Source organism: Dendropsophus ebraccatus, chromosome 12 (genome assembly GCF_027789765.1).
Source record: "Dendropsophus ebraccatus isolate aDenEbr1 chromosome 12, aDenEbr1.pat, whole genome shotgun sequence".
NCBI lineage: Eukaryota > Metazoa > Chordata > Amphibia > Anura > Hylidae > Dendropsophus > Dendropsophus ebraccatus.
The window spans coordinates 85,919,937-85,938,273 of NC_091465.1; the positions used below are offsets into that span (position 1 = coordinate 85,919,937).

Consider the following 18,337-nt stretch of genomic DNA (forward strand, 5'->3'; position numbering starts at 1 on the left):
AACTCAGCAGATACTTCATTTATGCTCCATTGACAAATTAAGTGGCATTAAAGGGAACCTGTCACCCCCCGTGCCGGGGTGACAGGCTCCCGACCCCCCGTTAGAGCCCCCTATACTCACCTCATCCCGCCAGGTCCCGCTTCTGGATTCGGTCGGGTCCCGGAGATCTCAGCTGCTGCAGCCCGGCGCGCGCGCTGAGAGATGAGTCCAACACCCATAGAGAATGACAGGAGAGTCCAGCGCTCCGTCATTCTCTATGAGCGTTGGACTCATCTGTCAGTGCGCGCGCCGGGCTGCAGCGGCTGAGATCTCCGGGACCCGACCGAATCCAGAAGCGGGACCCGGCGGGATGAGGTAAGTATAGGGGTCTCTAACGGGGGGTCGGGAGCCTGTCACCCCGACACGGGGGGTGACAGGTTCCCTTTAAGTAACATTACAGCTGACCACTCAGAGCATGCCCACACATATCCCTATCACTGACACAATGTAGCATAGTCCTTTACATTACATCAAGATATAATCTCTGTATATATTTAGTAAAACTGTAGATACTCTACTTGACTTATACTCCAGTCACACCCGAAGCCGCAGTGATTCAATCATGATGCAACAGAAAAAATTTAAACTGCAGCTCTGGAGGATGACACAGGATGAGTCAAGAGAAAAATCCTCAGGTTTACTCTTTCTATAAGGAGACTATATCTAATAATAGAAACTGAGGATGGCCTGAGCGTACATAGGATCAGGCACGTTGTGGCCTGATCACCGCAGGTTCATATTCAACATTGGTGTTAATCAGACAGCAACCGCCAGTCATAGTCACCACAGGTTTCAGAGCCTTTGATTATACTAGGCCGGAGTGGTCCTATTTATCTGCCCTGTGTAGCAAATAGGGGACAATAACACTGTGCTGTGCCCTTGCAAAATTATATCTTCCGCTGTGGCTGTGATGGATGGGCGTCTTCTGGTGTGGCTGAGGTGGATGGGCGTCCTCTGGTGTGGCTGAGATGGATGGGCGTCCTCTGGTGTGGCTGAGATGGATGGGCGTCCTCTGGTGTGGCTGAGATGAATGGGTGTCCTCTGGTGTGGCTGTGATGGAAGGGGCGTCCTCTGGTGTGGCTGTGATGGATGGGCGTCCTCTGGTGTGGCTGTGATGGAAGGGGCGTCCTCTGGTGTGGCTGTGATGGAAGGGGCGTCCTCTGGTGTGGCTGAGATGGATGGGCATTCTCCGGCGTGGTTCTGATGGATGGGCGTCCTCTGGTGTGGCTGTGATGGATAGGTGTCCTCCGGTGTGGTTTTGATGGATGGGCATTCTCCGGTGTGGTTCTGATGGATGGGCGTCCTCTGGTGTGGCTGAGATGGATGGGCGTCCTCTGGTGTGGCTGAGATGGATGGGCGTCCTCTGGTGTGGCTGAGATGGATGGGCGTCCTCTGGTGTGGCTGCGATGGATGGGCGTCCTCTGGTGTGGCTGAGATGGATAGGCGTCCTCTGGTGTGGCTGAGATGGATAGGCGTCCTCTGGTGTGGCTGAGATGGATAGGCGTCCTCTGGTGTGGCTGAGATGGATAGGCGTCCTCTGGTGTGGCTGTGATGGATGGGCATTCTCCGGTGTGGCTGTGATGGATGGGCATTCTCCGGTGTGGTTCTGATGGATGGGCATTCTCCGGTGTGGTTCTGATGGATGGGCATTCTCCGGTGTGGCTATGATGGATGGGCGTCCTCTGGTTTGGCTGTGATGAATGGGAGTCCTCTGGTTTGGCTCTGATGAATAGGAGTCCTCTGGTTCGGCTCTGATGAATTGGCATCCTCCGGTTTGGCTCTGATGGATGGGCGTCCTCTGTTTTGGCTCTGATGGATGGGCGTCCTCTGTTTTGGCTCTGATCGATGGGCATCCTCAGGTGTGGCTGTAATCGATGGGCGTCCTCCTGTGTGGCTGTGATAGATGGTCGTCCTCTGGTTTGGCTGTGATCAATGGACATCCTCTGGTGAGGCTGTGATGGATGGGCTTCCTCTGGTTTGGCTCTGATGGATAAACGTCCACCGGTTTGACTCTGATGGGTGGACGTCCTCCGGTGTTGTCGTGTTGGATGGACGTCCTCTGGTTTGGCTCTGATGGATGGATGTCCTCTGGTGTGTCTGTGATGAATGTCTGTCCTTTGATTTGGCTGTTATGAATGGACATCCTCTGGTTTGGCTGTGATGGATGGACGTCCTCTAGTGTGGCTCTGATGGATGGACGTCCTCTGATTTGGCTCTGATGGATGGACGTCCTCTGATTTGGCTCTGATGGATGGATGTCCTCCAGTGTGGTTGTGATGGATTGACGTCCTTTGGTTTGGCTCTGATGGATGGACGTCCTCTGGTTTGGCTCTGATGGATGGACATCCTCCAGTGTGGCTCTGATGGATGGGAGTTCCTGTCTGTGCTATCTATTTGGTGCAGGAATCTGTTGGTCACCCATCACCTGCCCAGTCCTCAGCACTTTTATAGAGTTGATACTTAGCGCTCGCTGCCTCCGGCCCAGGCACCATCGCCCCTTTCTGTGTGTTTGGCTTCTTTAGCATGCGGCCTTGACTTGCCTGACCTGGTGGTGGGATCCGTTGTTCTTCATCCTAAGTCTAGTGCTTGCAGCTTTGTTAGTGATCCTGCTGTCGTGTATCAGAGTCAGATGGTGCTGACCTGTCTATGTATGTGGTGAATAGAGGCAATGATGAAAAGAATGGGGCTCTATGAGGGCTCTGCCACTCCTGGTACAGGTGGAGGCTGGTGAGGGGACTGACAATGCCAGGGTGGAGGGACGGCTGTCAGGGACTTCACTGTTGGATGGAGGGGTTTTGGTTCAGGATTTGGCTCGACATGAAGTTGTTGTCCATAGACGTCTGAAACTCTCCATTAGAGACTGCAAGACCCGACAAGTGACTGCCCTGTATATAAGAGACTGTGAATGTGCAGCCCCCTGAAATAGGGAGCGCTTCTTACCTCTGCCCTCATGATGTGAAAACGCTGCCTACCTCATGCCCAATGCCCCTGTGCTGCCCAGTGCAGGGGGGCGCTCTCCTCATTGCATGTAACATACAGATCTGTGTTATAATGTTATTACTGAAAATGTCCATTAAAGAACTAAGGAATATAAAGGCTGCCTGGCATATACTGTGTGGGCACTGGGGGTGGTATGGTGTGTGCACGGACACTGGGGGTGGTTTGGTATGTGTGTGGGCACTGGGGGTGGTATGGTGTGTGTGGGCACTGTGGGTGTTATGCTGTGTGTATGTGGGCACTGGGGGTGGTATGGTGTGTGTGTGGGCACTGGGGGTGGTATGGTGTGTGTGTGAGCACTGGGGGTGGTATGGTGTGTGTGTGAGCACTGGGGGTGGTATGGTGTGTGTGTGAGCACTGGGGGTGGTATAGGGTGTTTGTGTGTGTGTGGGCACTGGTGGTGTTATGCTGTGTGTGTTGGCACTGGGGTGGTGTGGTGTGTGTGTGTGGACACTGAGGGTGGTATGGTGTGTGTGTGAGCACTGGGGGTGGTATGGTGTGTGTGTGTGTGAGCACTGGGGGTGGTATGGTGTGTGTGTGTGTGGGCACTGGTGGTGTTATGCTGTGTGTGTGGACACTGGGGGTGGTATGGTGTGTGTGTGGGCACTGAGGGTGTTATGCTGTGTGTATGTGGGCACTGGGGGTGATATGGTGTGTGTGTGACCACTAGGGGTGGTATGGTGTGTGTGTGTGTGGGCACTGGTGGTGGTGTGGTGTGTGTAGGCACTAGGGGTGGTGTGGTGTGTGGGACTTGGGGGTGGTATGGTGTGTGTGGGCACTGGGTGTGGTATACTGTGTGTGTGGACACAGGGAGTGGTATGCTGTGTGTATGTGGGCACTGGGGGTGGTATGGTGTGTGTGTGGGCACTGGAGGTGAGATACTGTGTGCTGGCATTGGGGGTGGTATGATTTGTGCATGGGCACTGTATGGTGTGTGTGGCACTTTAGGGATACAAGACACATGGATGAGATGATAGTAGGGATCGGTGCAAAACAACATGGCTGCAGCTAACTCAGACGGATCCTCCCTTACATACAGGTGGGTGGTATCCTCTCTCTGTACTGGATGGTGGGATACTCTATACTGGATGGTGGTATTCTCTCTCTGTACTGGATGGTGGGATACTCTATACTGGATGGTGGAATACTCTATACTGGATGGTGGGACACTCTATACTGGATGGTGGTATCCTCTCTCTGTACTGGATGGTGGGATACTCTATACTGTGGATGGTGCTATCCTCTGTACTGGGGATGGGGGTATACTCTGCTTTGGATGGTGGTATCCTCTATACTGGGCATGGTGATATCCTATATACTGGGGATGGTGGTATCCTCTTTCTGTATTTGGCATGGTGGTATCCTCTTTCTGTACTGGATGGTGGTATACTCTGTACTGGATGGTGGTATACTCTGTACTGGATGGTGGTATCCTCTGTACTGGATGGTGGCGTACTCTATACAGGATGGTGGTATCCTCTATACAGGATTGTGGTATCCTCTATACTGGGAATGGTGGTATCCTCTCTCTGTACTGGAAGGTGGGATACTCTATACTGGGGATGGTGGTATCCTCTGTAGTGGGGATAGTGGGATACTCTATATTGGATTGTGGTATACTCTATACTGGATGGTGGATGGTGTTTTACACTATACTGGGGATGATGGTATACTCTGTACTAGGGATGGTGGTATCCTCTGTACTGGGGATGGGGGTATACTCTGCTTTGGATGGTGGTATCCTCTATACTGGGGATGGTGGTATCCTCTTTCTGTGCTGGATGGTGGTATCCCCTATACTGGATGGTGGTATCCCCTATACTGGATGGTGGTATCCTTTTTCTGTACTGGATGGTGGTATACTCTGTACTGGATGGTGGTATCCCCTATACTGGGAATGGTGGTATCCTTTTTCTGTACTGGATGGTGGTATACTCTGTACTGGATGGTGGTATCCCCTATACAGGATGGTGGTGTACCCTATACAAGATGGTAGTATCCTCTATACAGGATGGTAGTATCCTCTATACAGGATGGTGGTATCCTCTATACAGGATTGTGGTATCCTCTATACTGGGAATGGTGGTATCCTCTCTCTGTACTGGATGGTGGGATACTCTGTAGTGGGGATAGTGGGATACTCTATATTGGATTGTTGTATACTCTATACTGGATGGTGGATGGTGTTTTACACTATACTGGGGATGATGGTATACTCTGTACTAGGGATGGTGGTATCCTCTGTACTGGGGATGGGGGTATACTCTGCTTTAAATGGTGGTATCCTCTATACTGGGGATGGTGGTATCCTCTTTCTGTACTGGATGGTGGTATCCCCTATACTGGATGGTGGTATCCTCTATACTGGGAATGGTGGTATCCTTTTTCTGTACTGGATGGTGGTATACTCTGTACTGGATGGTGGTATCCCCTATACAGGATGGTGGTATCCCCTATACAGGATGGTGGCGTACTCTATACAAGATGGTAGTATCCTCTATACAGGATGGTGGTATCCTCTATACAGGATGATAGTATCCTCTATACAGGATGATGGTATCCTCTTTGTACTGAATGGTGGGATACTCTACAGGATGGCGGTATCCTCTTTTTACTGGATGGCGGTATCCTCTTTGTACTGGATGGCGGTATACTCTTTGTACTGGATGGCGGTATCCTCTTTGTACTAGATGGTGGTATACTCTGTACCTGAGGTGTTGTACTGATGCTGCACTGTGGAGTTTAGGCTTCAATATTATGGAGCCGCCTTCCTCCCTGTTCGGTGGTCCACGCTTCGTCTCTGCAGACTATTCCTCCCATTAAAGCTCCTTCTACCTCGTCCACAGAGATCTCCCACACCCAGATGTTCTATGGACCCTTCGAGACCATGGGAGGACACAGACCGCGTAAGTTGGCATGGAGTGGTCTTGCCCGTTGGCATGGAGTAGTTTTGCCCACTGAGCATCATGGCTGCAGCATGCCATACCATCTGCCTGTTCCAGAATCCCATCCCCCAGCTCCATGTAACCGTGCGGCGTCCATACACACTGGCCTCTTGTGCTAACCCTGCGCTGTTGCCTTGGCTTCTCCATCCACATAGCGAGCACTGGAGCGTACATGTATGTAACGCATCTCACACGGCGCCATACGCCTGGGTATCATCTACACAGAACTTATACAGATCCAGCCTGATCATGTTGTCTTCTCCAGTCACATCCAGAGCTGCACTCACATTTCTGCTCTGCCCTGTCTGTACATCCCTGCTGGTTTAGTGTTTTATGTGTATGGGCAGCTCACATTGCTCAGCTACATCATTAGCCCTGTAGATCCATACTGGCAGAATTGTGAATGCAGCTCTGGAGCCTGTCTGTCACAATGTAACTCCAGGAGCACACAGTTACATTGGGTGTTATGTGAAGCATGTAGCCCCCCTGGCTGTTCACCCCCCTGAGCATTGGGGCAGAGAAGTAAAGGTGGCGAGAGCCACGGCCATGTTTTGCGATGTCATGGGTATAACATGTTCTCCACCACCTTGTAGCCGGAGCAGGGATCCCACCTGTGGCCGTTATTGAGCCAAGACAGCTGAGTGTCCAGCAGGGTCAGCCGGCAGAGTTCCGCTGCAGCGCCACCGGAAACCCCACACCTATCGTGGAATGGACAGGTTAGCGACTGCAGGGTGGCAATGTGAGAGAGTGAATGCTGATGATGGTGACTTCACTGAGTGTCCTTCATCCCCTGCAGGTGGCCCCAATGGAGGGATCTCATCCAGAGCCAGTGTCCATGGTGGCATGCTGCGCTTCCCATCCACCCAGCTCTCAGATGAGGGGCAGTACACATGCCGGGTGCACAACACTTTTGGGCAGCATATAGCTCGTGCTGATCTGCGGGTTCACAGTGAGTATAAGGGAGCAGGTAGTGCTGCTACTTGCCAGGAGGGGGGGGCCTTGCTCCAGCCTAGCCTTCTCATCCCACCACAGGACTGTAGAGCACTGAGCCAGTGCCGTCATATAACTTACAGTATATAAGGAGTATACAATATGTACCAGAAAGTAATTGGACGTGATCGAAATGGAAAATACTTTGTATTTAATGGTGGAGCCTCCTTGAGCGCCGATTACAGCTGCCACCCTTCTGGCATACTTTCCACCGGTCTTTGTATGACGGCTAGCAGTGTTTTCTTCATTTCACTGGTTTTCGGACAGTGGAGGCACCCCTTAAATCATTGCTCCAACTTTCCCCAGTTCTTGATAGGCTTAAGGTCCACTCCGTGTGCAGACCAGTCGTTCTGATTATCACCATACCAAGCCATGGTGGACCTTGCAACATGACAGCTGGCGTTATCGTCCTGGAAGTATCTTGGGTCCACCCTGTAAAACTACCTCAACCTAGGAAGCACATGGTCATCTAAAATAGTGCAGTGGGCTTCTGTGTTTTGCCTATCAGGAATTGCCACCCAGTGTCCCAGGCCATACCAGGAGAAGTACCCCCACAACCTAACTTCACTGTTGGCAGGCATTCTGGCAGGAGGCATTCTCCAAGCACACACCAAACCCAGACCCTGCCAACCAAATGGTAGAAGGTGAACCTGGATTCATCGCGTCCACTGTTCTACAGTCCAGTGTTGACGGTTCTTGTGCCACGTTATATGAGCAGTGCTTGATGGACTTGGTGGCAGCACATCCATGAAAACCAATGTACATCTTACGGATTGTAGTCATCGAAACGACAGTCCCGGAAGCCTGTTAAAAATTCTCACAGATGTGGGCCATCAGTTGGGTGCGATTCTTCCAAATTTCTCAGGACAGCAACCATCTGTCTCTAACATGTCTATGGTGTAGCCAACTTTTAATTTTGGGTCCTACAGCTCGCTGGATTTCTGTGATAACCGGCCATGACACCTTTCTTGAAATGAGAGAACTCAGAAGTGCATGGCGTCTTGCATACGGCCTATGCCAATGTTATTTCCCACACGATATGTACCAGCAGAGAATGTGACGTGTATCGGGACGGCAGATGAAGCAGATTGCAGGGTGTCCAATTACTTTCTGGTACATGTTTTTCTGGGGTGATATAAATTTCCGTAGGCAGGAGGCGCTATTACTTAATATTTGGTGAAAATTTTAAGGGCTATCCAGGACTTAAAAAAAACAGTGCCACACTTGTGTTCGGGTTGGGTGTGGTATTACAACTTCAATGGAATTGAGCTACAATACCCCACTTAAACTGAGGACAAGGGGGGCGCTGTTTCTTGTAGAAGGAGGCCATGTGTTTACTAATCCTGGAGAAACCCTATACGTGCTGTCTTATTTGTTAACAGGTGGAAATCTGCCAGATGTTCAGGTGAGCCCCGAGCGGACAGAGGTCAGAGAAGGAGACACTGCCCGGCTGTACTGTAGAGCCCTTGGCAGCCCCACTCCCACCATTTCCTGGAGGAAACAAAATGGCATCCTACCCCCTCAGGTAAGCGAGTATGCAGGGTCGTAGATCTATAGATAGTGCTCATTGTGTTTCCTGCTGCAGCCTGTGGTGTCTCCGTCCTACCCGTCGTGTCCCTGCATGCTATGACTTACCCTCTCTCACTATCTATTCCTCCTTCTCTTTCTCTTTCTCTCTCACTCTCGGCACATCTGTCCTCTCAGGCTCTCACCTCTCTTGGTTTCCTTCACTTTCGAAGCAGCAGCCTAGAAGCTATCCAGAGGCGGATTCAGGAGCTGCAGGTATCTGCCATAACCCGCAGACGCTGTAGTCCCCCGCAACGCATGGACTCCATGTATGTGACTGCCATCAGTCACAACATCATCATACACCACTCTTCCTTAGAAGTCAAAATAGGTTATGGTCAAAATTCCGCTCCTCCCTGTACACAGCACTCTCACCACTCCTTGCACAAATCACAGAGCATGACCACAACACTCTCCCATAGAATTCAGAAAATGATGGTCAAGCTACCCTCCTTACTGTACAATGATCTCTGCCCAAGTCATGGAGTATGCCTAGAAGTGAATAGGATCCCCTCCAGTCTATTGTTTTCTATGTAGACATGGAACAATAGGGATGTGGATCAGCTCACCCGATGGAGATTACCCTGTTGCTCCAGGTGAATGAAGAAAGATGGGTGGGGTGCACGAGTCCTGGCGTGTGCTAGACGCTGGATTCAAGGGAATAGTAGATAGACTGTGAGTAGGTCGGCACTCCCCGGGTAAAAGGAGGTGAAGTTAAAACATAACTTTTAATTATAAAATTGCATTAAAACCAACGCGTTTCGCGCTACCGCGCTTAATCATGGTCATGACCATGATTAAGCGCGGTAGCGCGAAACGCGTTGGTTTTAATGCAATTTTATAATTAAAAGTTATGTTTTAACTTCACCTCCTTTTACCCGGGGAGTGCCGACCTACTCACAGTCTATCTATTATATGATGTCTCTCCTACTTGACAAAGGGGCAATTTATGCCTCGAAACGCGTTGTTTATGAGACCATTAAAATTCATCGTTTTACTTAATTAAACCTGAAGCCGTGAAGCGCCGTCATTCTGGCTCCTGTGGTCCCCGCCTACCCCGAGGATCCGACACTTCATCTACCATGTTTTAACTTACGTCCTTTTACCCGGGGAGTGCCGACCTACTCACAGTCTATCTACTATTCTATTGTTTTCTATGTCTATTTGGCTTTCTGTAAAGCATACCTATAAATGCTGTGCAGAAGAAATACTGTATACAAGTAGACTCTGGTGTGGCAACAAATATAACTGTCCTGACCTGTAGACGTACAGGTGTCGGGGCTGGTGTATACATGAGGTGCGGTATGAACAAACCCTCACAGGGGAGTGTTATATATAAGGTGCAGCGTGAGTACACACTTGCACTCTAAGAAGGTCTCCTCCATAGATACCCCTGCCTAATTTTGCAGTGAGGGGGAGCAGGCGGGGTCCTGGAACAGGTGGTTTACACGTATGTTAATGTGCCAGGCAGCAGATGATGAGGGTCTCAGCTTCGGTTCTCTGTACTTTTCAGGCTCGCGAAGAGAGGACGGATATCGCCACCCTCGTAATTCCGTCAATAACAGCAGCAGACGGTGGCACGTATCTGTGCATTGGCACCAACTCTGCCGGATCCTCTCAGCAACAGATAGAAGTGATTGTGGTGAAAGGTGAGTCCATGTTAGACCAGGACACCGATGCAGGTGTCATTTGAGAGATTGTGTGATGCCCACCATAGTGCCCTGGCCGTGCCCAGTGATGGGTCTATCATCCATAATGTTATGCTTTTTTCCTCTATCATTCAGCTTCTCCTGGCGCTCCGCTCCTGAGGATCGAGCCGTCATCTGACTCTGTGCAGGAGGGACAAACAGTGGAACTGAATTGTGTGGTCGCTGCTTATCCGCAGGCGGTGGTCACATGGCTCAGGCCTGGCCGCCCCCTGGCACCCAACCACCAGGTAAATCTGAAAGCGTGTCCTCAGGGTCCATCACCTGGGTATAAATTAGTGCAGGATGGATGTAGTCGGGCATTATCACACCCCCTGCTCTGCCGCTTTCTGCCCATCTGCCGGACTTTGTGGTCTGGGTTCAGCAACAGGGCAGCATCTGAGGTTTACGTTTCCCATATTGATTGGCTCCCAACTGCAAACTGGGCCATGTAAAACACTCTCACCTGGATGACCCTGCAGGCGTGAGGTGTTCTGACCGTGATGATGAGGGCCCCTGTTCCTCTCTAGGTCTATGGCTCCCGACTGCGTATAATACAAGCTTCATCAGCTGACTCTGGGGAATACATCTGTCGGGTCACCAATGGAGTTGGATCCCAACAAGCATCAATAGTCATTACTATCAACCGCGTCCCTATCCGTAAGTTGTGCACAGGAGTCCACTTTGTCTTTCGCGTGACACCAAATCTGTCCTCTACTCCTCATCCTCCATGAGGACACTGCATCCTTCTCTGTCCTCTACTTCTCAGCCTCCATAATGACATCTTATCTTTCTCGGTTCTCTACTCCTCATCTCCTCATCCTCCATCAAGAGACCTGACCCTCCTCTGTCCTCTACTCATTATCCTTAGGATACTTCATCCTTCTCTGTTCTCTACTCCTCATCTTCCCTCAAGACACCTCATCCTTCTCTGTGCTCTACTCCTCATCCTCCATCAGGAGACCTTATCCTCCTCTGTCCTATACCCTTCATCCTCCATCAGGAGACCTTATCCTCCTCTGTGCTCTACTCCTCATCCTCCATCAGGAGACCTTATCCTCCTCTGTCCTCTACCCCTCATTCTCCATCAGGAGACCTCATCCTCCTCTGTCTTCTACCCCTCCTTCTCCATCAGGAGACCTCATCCTCCTCTGTCCTCTTCTCCTCTTCCTCCTTCAGGACACTTTATCCTTCTTTTTCCTCTACCCCCTCATCCTCCATAAGGAGACCGTATCCTCCTCTGTCCTCTACGCCTTATTCTCCATCAAGAGACCTTATCCTCCTCTGTCCTCTTCTCCTCATCCTCCATCAGGAGACTGTATCCTCCTCTGTCCTCTACCCCTCATCCTCCATCAGGAGACTGTATCCTCCTCTGTCCTCTACCCCTCATTATCCATCAGGAGTCCGTATCCTCCTCTGTCCTCTACCCCTCATTCTCCTCTGTCCTCTTCTCCTCATCCTCCATCAGGAGACTGTATCCTCCTCTGTCCTCTACCCCTCATCTTCCATCAGGAGTCTGTATCCTCCTCTGTCCTCTTCTCCTCATCCTCCATCAGGACACCTTATCCTTCTCTTTCCTCTACCCCTCATTCTCCATCAGAAGAACCATGGTCAGGCTCTGGTACCTCAGTGTCCTTCATGATGTTGTACATCCATCTGAAGATTGCTGCACTTGGGGCTCATCCTGGCCATTCACATCCATTGAAGCCTCATTCTTATAGCTGGCTTCATTTCTTTCTACTGTTAATGTGGCTTTAGTTGGTTCCTGACGTGTTCTGCACATTCTGTCTTTCCCCCATGCATCCTCTTTATTCTTGGCATCTGTGCCCGCTCTGCCTGGTTTCCATTCTCTCCTCCACTTTGTATCTCGCTGTAAGGACATTTGTCAGCAATGACTCTTCTCTCCCAGCTTCAGAAAACATTCCCGTGCTTAGGATTGAGTCGTCCTCAGGCTCATTGGTAGAAGGGCAGACTCTGGAGCTGGACTGCCAAGTGGCTGGCTACCCCGGGGCAGAGGTCACTTGGTACAGGCCGGGTGTTCCCCTCTCACCAAACCATCAGGTAACCACAGAGCAGATGACAGGTTCCATAGAGAAGTCCCGAGTCCATTTGTAGCGGTCACAGCTGTGACCGTATCCTGCTCCTCCTCATTTATCTTCTTGTATCTCATTGTAGGTGTCTGGTTCACGTCTGAGGATCCTCCAAGCCTCCGCAGCTGACTCTGGGGAGTACATCTGTCGTGTGACCTCCGGGCCAGTCACTCAGCAGGCCTCAACCTTCATCACAGTGACCCGCATTTCTGGTGACAGTGAGTACCCAGCGCTGGTTGTCGTCAATATCTGAGTGGTGGGATGTGTTTTGGTGATCCTAATATTTAAATTGGCTGTTTCGAGGGGTTGTTTTCGTTTATATCGGCGGGATACTACGGGGTGATGCGGGACAGATGCTGGGGATAGTATGTTGTGCATATACATGTAGATAATTCTGCTTCCATTTTTGTGTAGCCTCAGGCTTGGTACCGGTCCTGCGGATTGAACCCTCCTCTAACACTGTGGCAGAAGGTCAGACCCTTGAACTGAATTGTGTTGTCTCGGGGTCACAACAAGGAGAGGTCACATGGCACAGAAAGGATCAGCCCCTCTCCCCCAACCACCAGGTGAGTAACTCTGACTCTTTTCTATCCAGTTCTTTTTATTGGAAGGATTCAGCTCCCCCACAATTCCATGATTCTTGTGACTTTTTTGTCATTAACCGCTGGTTTGTTCTTAGGTATTGGGCTCTCGTCTGCGGATCCTCCAGGCCTCTGTGGCGGATTCTGGCGAGTACATCTGCCGCGTCACCACTGGATCAGTCACCCGCCAGGCGACAATTACGGTCACCATTAGTCGTACCATCGGCCCAGTTCAGAGTGAGTTAGATGAATGTATTTATGTTTGTTAAGTGGAACTTTTCATCATCATTACCTGAATTGACATCCTGTTATCTTCACAGACGGTATTACCCCGACCATTCGTGTCGAGTCCCCATCTGATTCTCTTTCAGAGGGACAGACTGTAGTCCTGAACTGTGTGGTGGAAGGACAGACCCAGCAGGTGTCATGGTACAGACAGGGGCAGCCGCTATCCAGCAACCACCAGGTATTATATGTTGTTCTCTCATCATCTCTATATTAGTCCTGTCTTGTCTAAACTGTTGTTCACATGAGGGGTCCCTGTGGGGTCTACAGGGACACACCAGGGTCTATAGGGTCCCAGAAGGGTCAATATTCCCTCATCATCGTACACTATGTCCTGTCCAGACTGCTCTTTACATGACCTATAGGGACACAAGATAACAGGACTTTCCTTTGGGCATCTTCAGGTGTCCGGCTCACGGTTGCGAATTGTTAACGCCTCCTCCCGGGACTCTGGTGAATACATCTGCCAGGTGAGCGGCTCCTCTGGAATCCAAGCAGCTTCTATCAGCGTGTCTATCGAAGGCCCCAGACACAGTAAGTATATAGAGACCTATGTGCTGACATCACTGATGACATCATTTGTCTTGATGGTTCGAGGCATCACCTGATGATCTATTTCAGACACCGGTGACTCGGGTGCTATAAGGATTGAACCTTCTTCCCAGACTGTAGAGGAAGGACAGATCTTGGATCTGAGCTGCCGGATAGAGGGGATCTCTGGTCAGTCAGTGACCTGGCACCGCGCCAATGGACGTCCCCTAAGTCCTAATCACCAGGTACAGAGGTGATAGTCATGTAGTCCACTGTGATGGTGCCTAATGCTTTTCACTCTCTAATACTCCGGGTTATTGTCTGTCAGGTTGCAGGACCACGAATGCGAATCAATAAAGCCACCACAGCTGATTCCGGCGAGTACATCTGCCGTGTGATCACAGACTTCGGTGTCCAGGAAGCCAGCGTCATGGTTATTGTGCAGCGCTCGTCTCAAGGTACAGGAGCTGACCATTCACTTATTGCCATTGTTCACTGACACACTGTAACGATTGTCTGTGTGTCTGTCTGCATGTTACAGGCAGCCCTGTACTAGTGTCTGTACTCCGTCCGACCTCCGAGGCGCTCAGCGTGGGGGTGGTGAAGTGTTCAAGGACCATGTCCAGGCTGACGTTAGGTCACTGCCCCTACACTGAGCAGCTCCCATCTAACATTGTGTAATGATGCCGCCTCCTCCTGCCGCTGGTTTGGGTAAACGGGGGCACCAGGGTCTAGGTTCGCCGCTATAAGCGGCTGTAAAGAATCTATCATTATCTCCGCCCATAGTGCCTGCAGGCTTCCCCACACCGATCACCATCGAGAAGACTCCAGGGCCAGTATCTGAGGGTCAGACCGTTGACCTGAACTGTGTGGTCATTGGAAATCCAGATGCTGCAGTTACCTGGATGCGACCTGGAGCAAGCTTCACTCCAAATCACCAGGTAGAGAGAAAATCGAATCCTGACACACCGTGCAGTCCTATGTAACACCCCAAATAACACAATAACAACTCTGAGTACAGATAATGTAGTAGATGTCACCTGCAGTCCTATGTAACACCACAGATAAAACTGTGATAATTCTGTGAGTACAGATAATGTAGTGGGTGATACCTGCAGTCCTATGTAACAGTGTAGTGATCCTGGGCAGTGAGGTCACATCTTGCAGAGATGTATCTGAGCTTTTTCCATTCTGATCTTGTGACTGTGTGGCGCAGATTTCGGGCTCTCGTCTCCGCATAGTCCAGGCATCCAGTGCAGACTCCGGGGAGTATGTGTGCCGCTACAGCTCTCCATCTGGAATACTAAAGGGTTCCATCCTCGTCAACGTTATTCCAGGAGCCCAGAAAGTCTACCGTAAGTCACCATCTTACTGCGGCTGTGAGATTCCATTCTCTGTGTAAGATCCACTTTAATAGATGATCCTGATCTTCAGGTCTCGAGACTCCGGTCATCTCCATCAATCCACCCAGTGCCACCATCCGTCAGGGGGAGAATGCCACCTTTAAGTGCCACGTTCACAAGGGAGCTCCGCCCATACGCGTAGCATGGAAGATGGGGCAGAATCAGCCTCTGCAAGGTAATTCAGTCCCACGGGAATGTGAGACGACTTCTCTAAATCCCGACCTCACTCTCATTTCTGCATGGTCTTTGTCCAGATAACGTCCACATCAGCAACAATGGATCCATCATTACCATAGTGGGGGCCCATCACAAGAACCAAGGGTCTTACCGCTGCATGGCCTCCAACGCCTATGGGGCAGTGGACAGCGCCGTCACGCTGGTGGTGGAAGGTGAGTGGCTCTCTGGTGTAGGGTTCGGCTGGAACCAGCTGTGATCTGTACTATCTTCTGAATATATGAGCTAGCTTCTACACATGCAGGTAAGACCAGGGCTATATAGGGCTTTGACTATGTCATCTCTGGCCAAAGCTGCCTGTAACCTGATCTTAATCCTGACTATAACTGGTGATGGCGTCCTCTAGTGTTCGCAGCATGAGGGTGATCACTGGGTGAGCCGGCGCGATGCTCTGCGGAGATCTTATCCCCTTTTATGGCAGTCCCTTCATGTATGTAAATTGCTGTGTTCCAGGACGCCCCACAGTGTCTGTGATTCCTCAAGGACCAGTCCGGGTGAATGTGGGAGAAACCATTTACTTGGAGTGTTCAGGAATGGGAGACCCTCGGCCTGTGGTTAGCTGGCGTCGTACTGGGTCAAGACAGACCATCCAGCAGCAGCACCATGTTCCCCTGGACAGTCACGCAGTACTGCAGGTCAGTTCCTTGTACTGAACCCATGAACTATCAATTTGTATTACACATTAGTAGACGTGTGACATGCCCCACGACCTCTCCTTGTAGATTCCATCTGCGAAGCCTGATGATGCTGGATCTTACACCTGCGTTGGCCACAACCCGGCCGGTTCTACCCAGGTCAATGTGGATGTGCTTGTTGAAGACAGAGTGACGAAGCCGAGTGCTCCTGTAGTTACAGCGGATCAGCCTGTGCACGTGGTCCTGGCTGGAGATACGGCCACACTGAGATGTTCTGCCACAGGTGACCTTGTCCTGTCTCTGGTTCTCAGATCCGTTCACACCTTTCTCTGTCTATAGAAGCTAAACCTTTTTATTCACCATGTAACACAGGAAACCCAACTCCAACCATCACATGGTCCAAGCTCCGAGCCCCATTACCTTGGCAACACCAGATCGTAAACCAAACCCTGGTCATCCCCAGAGTCGCCCAACAGGACTCCGGACAGTACATCTGCAACGCCTCCAATGCCGATGGACACTCTGAGATCTTCATTACCCTGGATGTAGAGAGTAAGAAATAATCTGCTTATATGTATATATCTGCAGCACATCACTCATCTCTGAGAACAGAAATTATGTAGGAACTCCTTATGTCACCACCTTGTACGGTAAGGCAACTTATAAATTATAACATTCAGGACAGGGGTCTCTATTCACATTGAGTGCTCCACACTCTGAGGCAGATCCATGACCCGAGATCTACTTAGTGTTCGTAGAACAAGCACAGCTAATATTCTGCTTTACAGAACAGATAACACATTTGGTTCTCGAAAGTCCTTGAAAGCCACAGAGCTGACATGATCCACTGAATTGGACCTCAGATGTAGCAGCTAGGTTGTGCTATATTGGGGTAAATCCGCTCTGATGTTCTCCTCGGCTCTCCTGGTGTCATTGTAGACATTGTAATGATTCTGTGTTACAGATTTACAATTTTCTGTTTCACCACAGATCCGCCATATGCAACCACCCTCCCCGATGAACTGTCTGTCAGTGTTGGAGAAGCCATTCGGATCCAGTGTTTGGCTCACGGCACTCCACCACTTAAATTCCAATGGACTAAAGTAAATGGCTCTCTCCCAAGCTCATCTGAGGTGCGTGACGGCGTCTTACACATCAGTCAAGCAGCAGCCACAGACGCTGGAACCTACAGCTGTGTGGTCCGCAACAAAGTTGGAGAAAGTGAAGCCCTGACCCAGATCAGCGTTGTGGGTGAGTTCCTGCTGATGGGGTGATGGAGCGACATGTGAGAATGACTACAAGTACTGTGATTTTTTCCAATCTGTTTCTTTCGGACCCCAACAGTGTCAGCAGCCCAAAAGTGTGGAAAGCTGATGTGTTTTTTTTCTCCCCATTTTACAGCTCCATTTTCTGTTCGGGTTTCACCTCAGAAAGACACCAAGGCAGTAGGTGACACAACCGAGTTCACCTGCACAGTTCTTGGAGATCCCCGGGCAAGAATCCAGTGGATTAAAGAGGGAGGAGAGCTGCCAGCAAACCACAAAGTGGACAAGACGGTGCTCCGGTAAGGGAGGTTGTGATGGACCATGTTCTGCTCTCATATAGTATCATCACCCTGGTGCGGCCATTAGATGCCATGACTGTAGTTACCGCCATATAGAGCCACTATGTTTCCTTAGTTGTTTGTCACCTGGGATATCAGAATTTTCATGAAGTATAAGATTTATAGCTTTATATACAACCAATAGAGTCCCAATGCTTTCTGAGAGTTTTGGTGATGGAGATGTATCGTTGGACATGTGCAGGACCTGACCCCTTGTGTTTACAACAGGATTTCTAATTTGGAGCGTGGGAATGAAGGGGTCTATACCTGCAAAGCACTCAGCAGATTCGGCCAGGCGCAAGACAGCGGAAAGCTTGTTGTACAAGGTTAGTATCTCCTGATTTATAGAGAGCCAGGTCTGTAGCTCTACCCAGCATTCACCACCACAGAAGAACATGATGCTATTGGGTCTGTCAGCTCCCTGTACAGAAGAACATTTCTTCTTCTCCTCCTCAGTGCTACCCAAGGTCAGGATTAACATCCGCACCTCCGTACAGACAGTGCTGGCGGGGAACTCCGTGGAGTTTGAGTGTCTGGCCATTGGAGATCCTCGAGCCAAAGTCACTTGGAGCAAGGTGGGAAGTCGGATACCGAGTGATGCGGTTATAAATGGAGGCATGCTGAGGATAGACCAGGTGAAGCAGTCCGATGCCGGGCAGTACCGATGTACGGCCACCAATGATGTGGGGGAGGTGCAGTCCCATGTCATTCTCCATGTGCAGTGTAAGTGGACTTTGTTGATGTGCCATTTTT

The 18,337-nt window shown here is 50.4% G+C and overlaps 1 protein-coding gene across 15 annotated transcripts in view; it reads left to right on the forward strand.

The window, feature by feature from the left end:
* The window catches only part of HSPG2 (heparan sulfate proteoglycan 2), a 110,263-nt gene that overhangs the window by 76,655 nt on the left and 15,271 nt on the right, over positions 1-18,337 (forward strand). For 8 of the 15 annotated variants that reach the window (XM_069946849.1, XM_069946843.1, XM_069946848.1 and 5 more), the window contains 27 exons: positions 5,883-5,942; positions 6,575-6,697; positions 6,778-6,930; positions 8,354-8,496; positions 8,676-8,753; positions 10,051-10,186; positions 10,322-10,473; positions 10,753-10,882; positions 12,132-12,283; positions 12,398-12,530; positions 12,727-12,878; positions 12,992-13,130; positions 13,214-13,359; positions 13,583-13,712; positions 13,800-13,954; positions 14,038-14,167; positions 14,496-14,650; positions 14,926-15,064; positions 15,144-15,287; positions 15,367-15,501; positions 15,800-15,981; positions 16,069-16,264; positions 16,354-16,533; positions 16,972-17,232; positions 17,383-17,545; positions 17,813-17,910; positions 18,041-18,307. In XM_069946849.1, coding sequence (XP_069802950.1) covers positions 5,883-5,942; positions 6,575-6,697; positions 6,778-6,930; positions 8,354-8,496; positions 8,676-8,753; positions 10,051-10,186; positions 10,322-10,473; positions 10,753-10,882; positions 12,132-12,283; positions 12,398-12,530; positions 12,727-12,878; positions 12,992-13,130; positions 13,214-13,359; positions 13,583-13,712; positions 13,800-13,954; positions 14,038-14,167; positions 14,496-14,650; positions 14,926-15,064; positions 15,144-15,287; positions 15,367-15,501; positions 15,800-15,981; positions 16,069-16,264; positions 16,354-16,533; positions 16,972-17,232; positions 17,383-17,545; positions 17,813-17,910; positions 18,041-18,307 — 4,032 coding nt within the window. The remainder of the gene's footprint in view (positions 1-5,882; positions 5,943-6,574; positions 6,698-6,777; positions 6,931-8,353; positions 8,497-8,675; positions 8,754-10,050; positions 10,187-10,321; positions 10,474-10,752; positions 10,883-12,131; positions 12,284-12,397; positions 12,531-12,726; positions 12,879-12,991; positions 13,131-13,213; positions 13,360-13,582; positions 13,713-13,799; positions 13,955-14,037; positions 14,168-14,495; positions 14,651-14,925; positions 15,065-15,143; positions 15,288-15,366; positions 15,502-15,799; positions 15,982-16,068; positions 16,265-16,353; positions 16,534-16,971; positions 17,233-17,382; positions 17,546-17,812; positions 17,911-18,040; positions 18,308-18,337) is intronic. The other 7 variants (XM_069946852.1, XM_069946853.1, XM_069946856.1 and 4 more) reach the window with 3 other exon arrangements.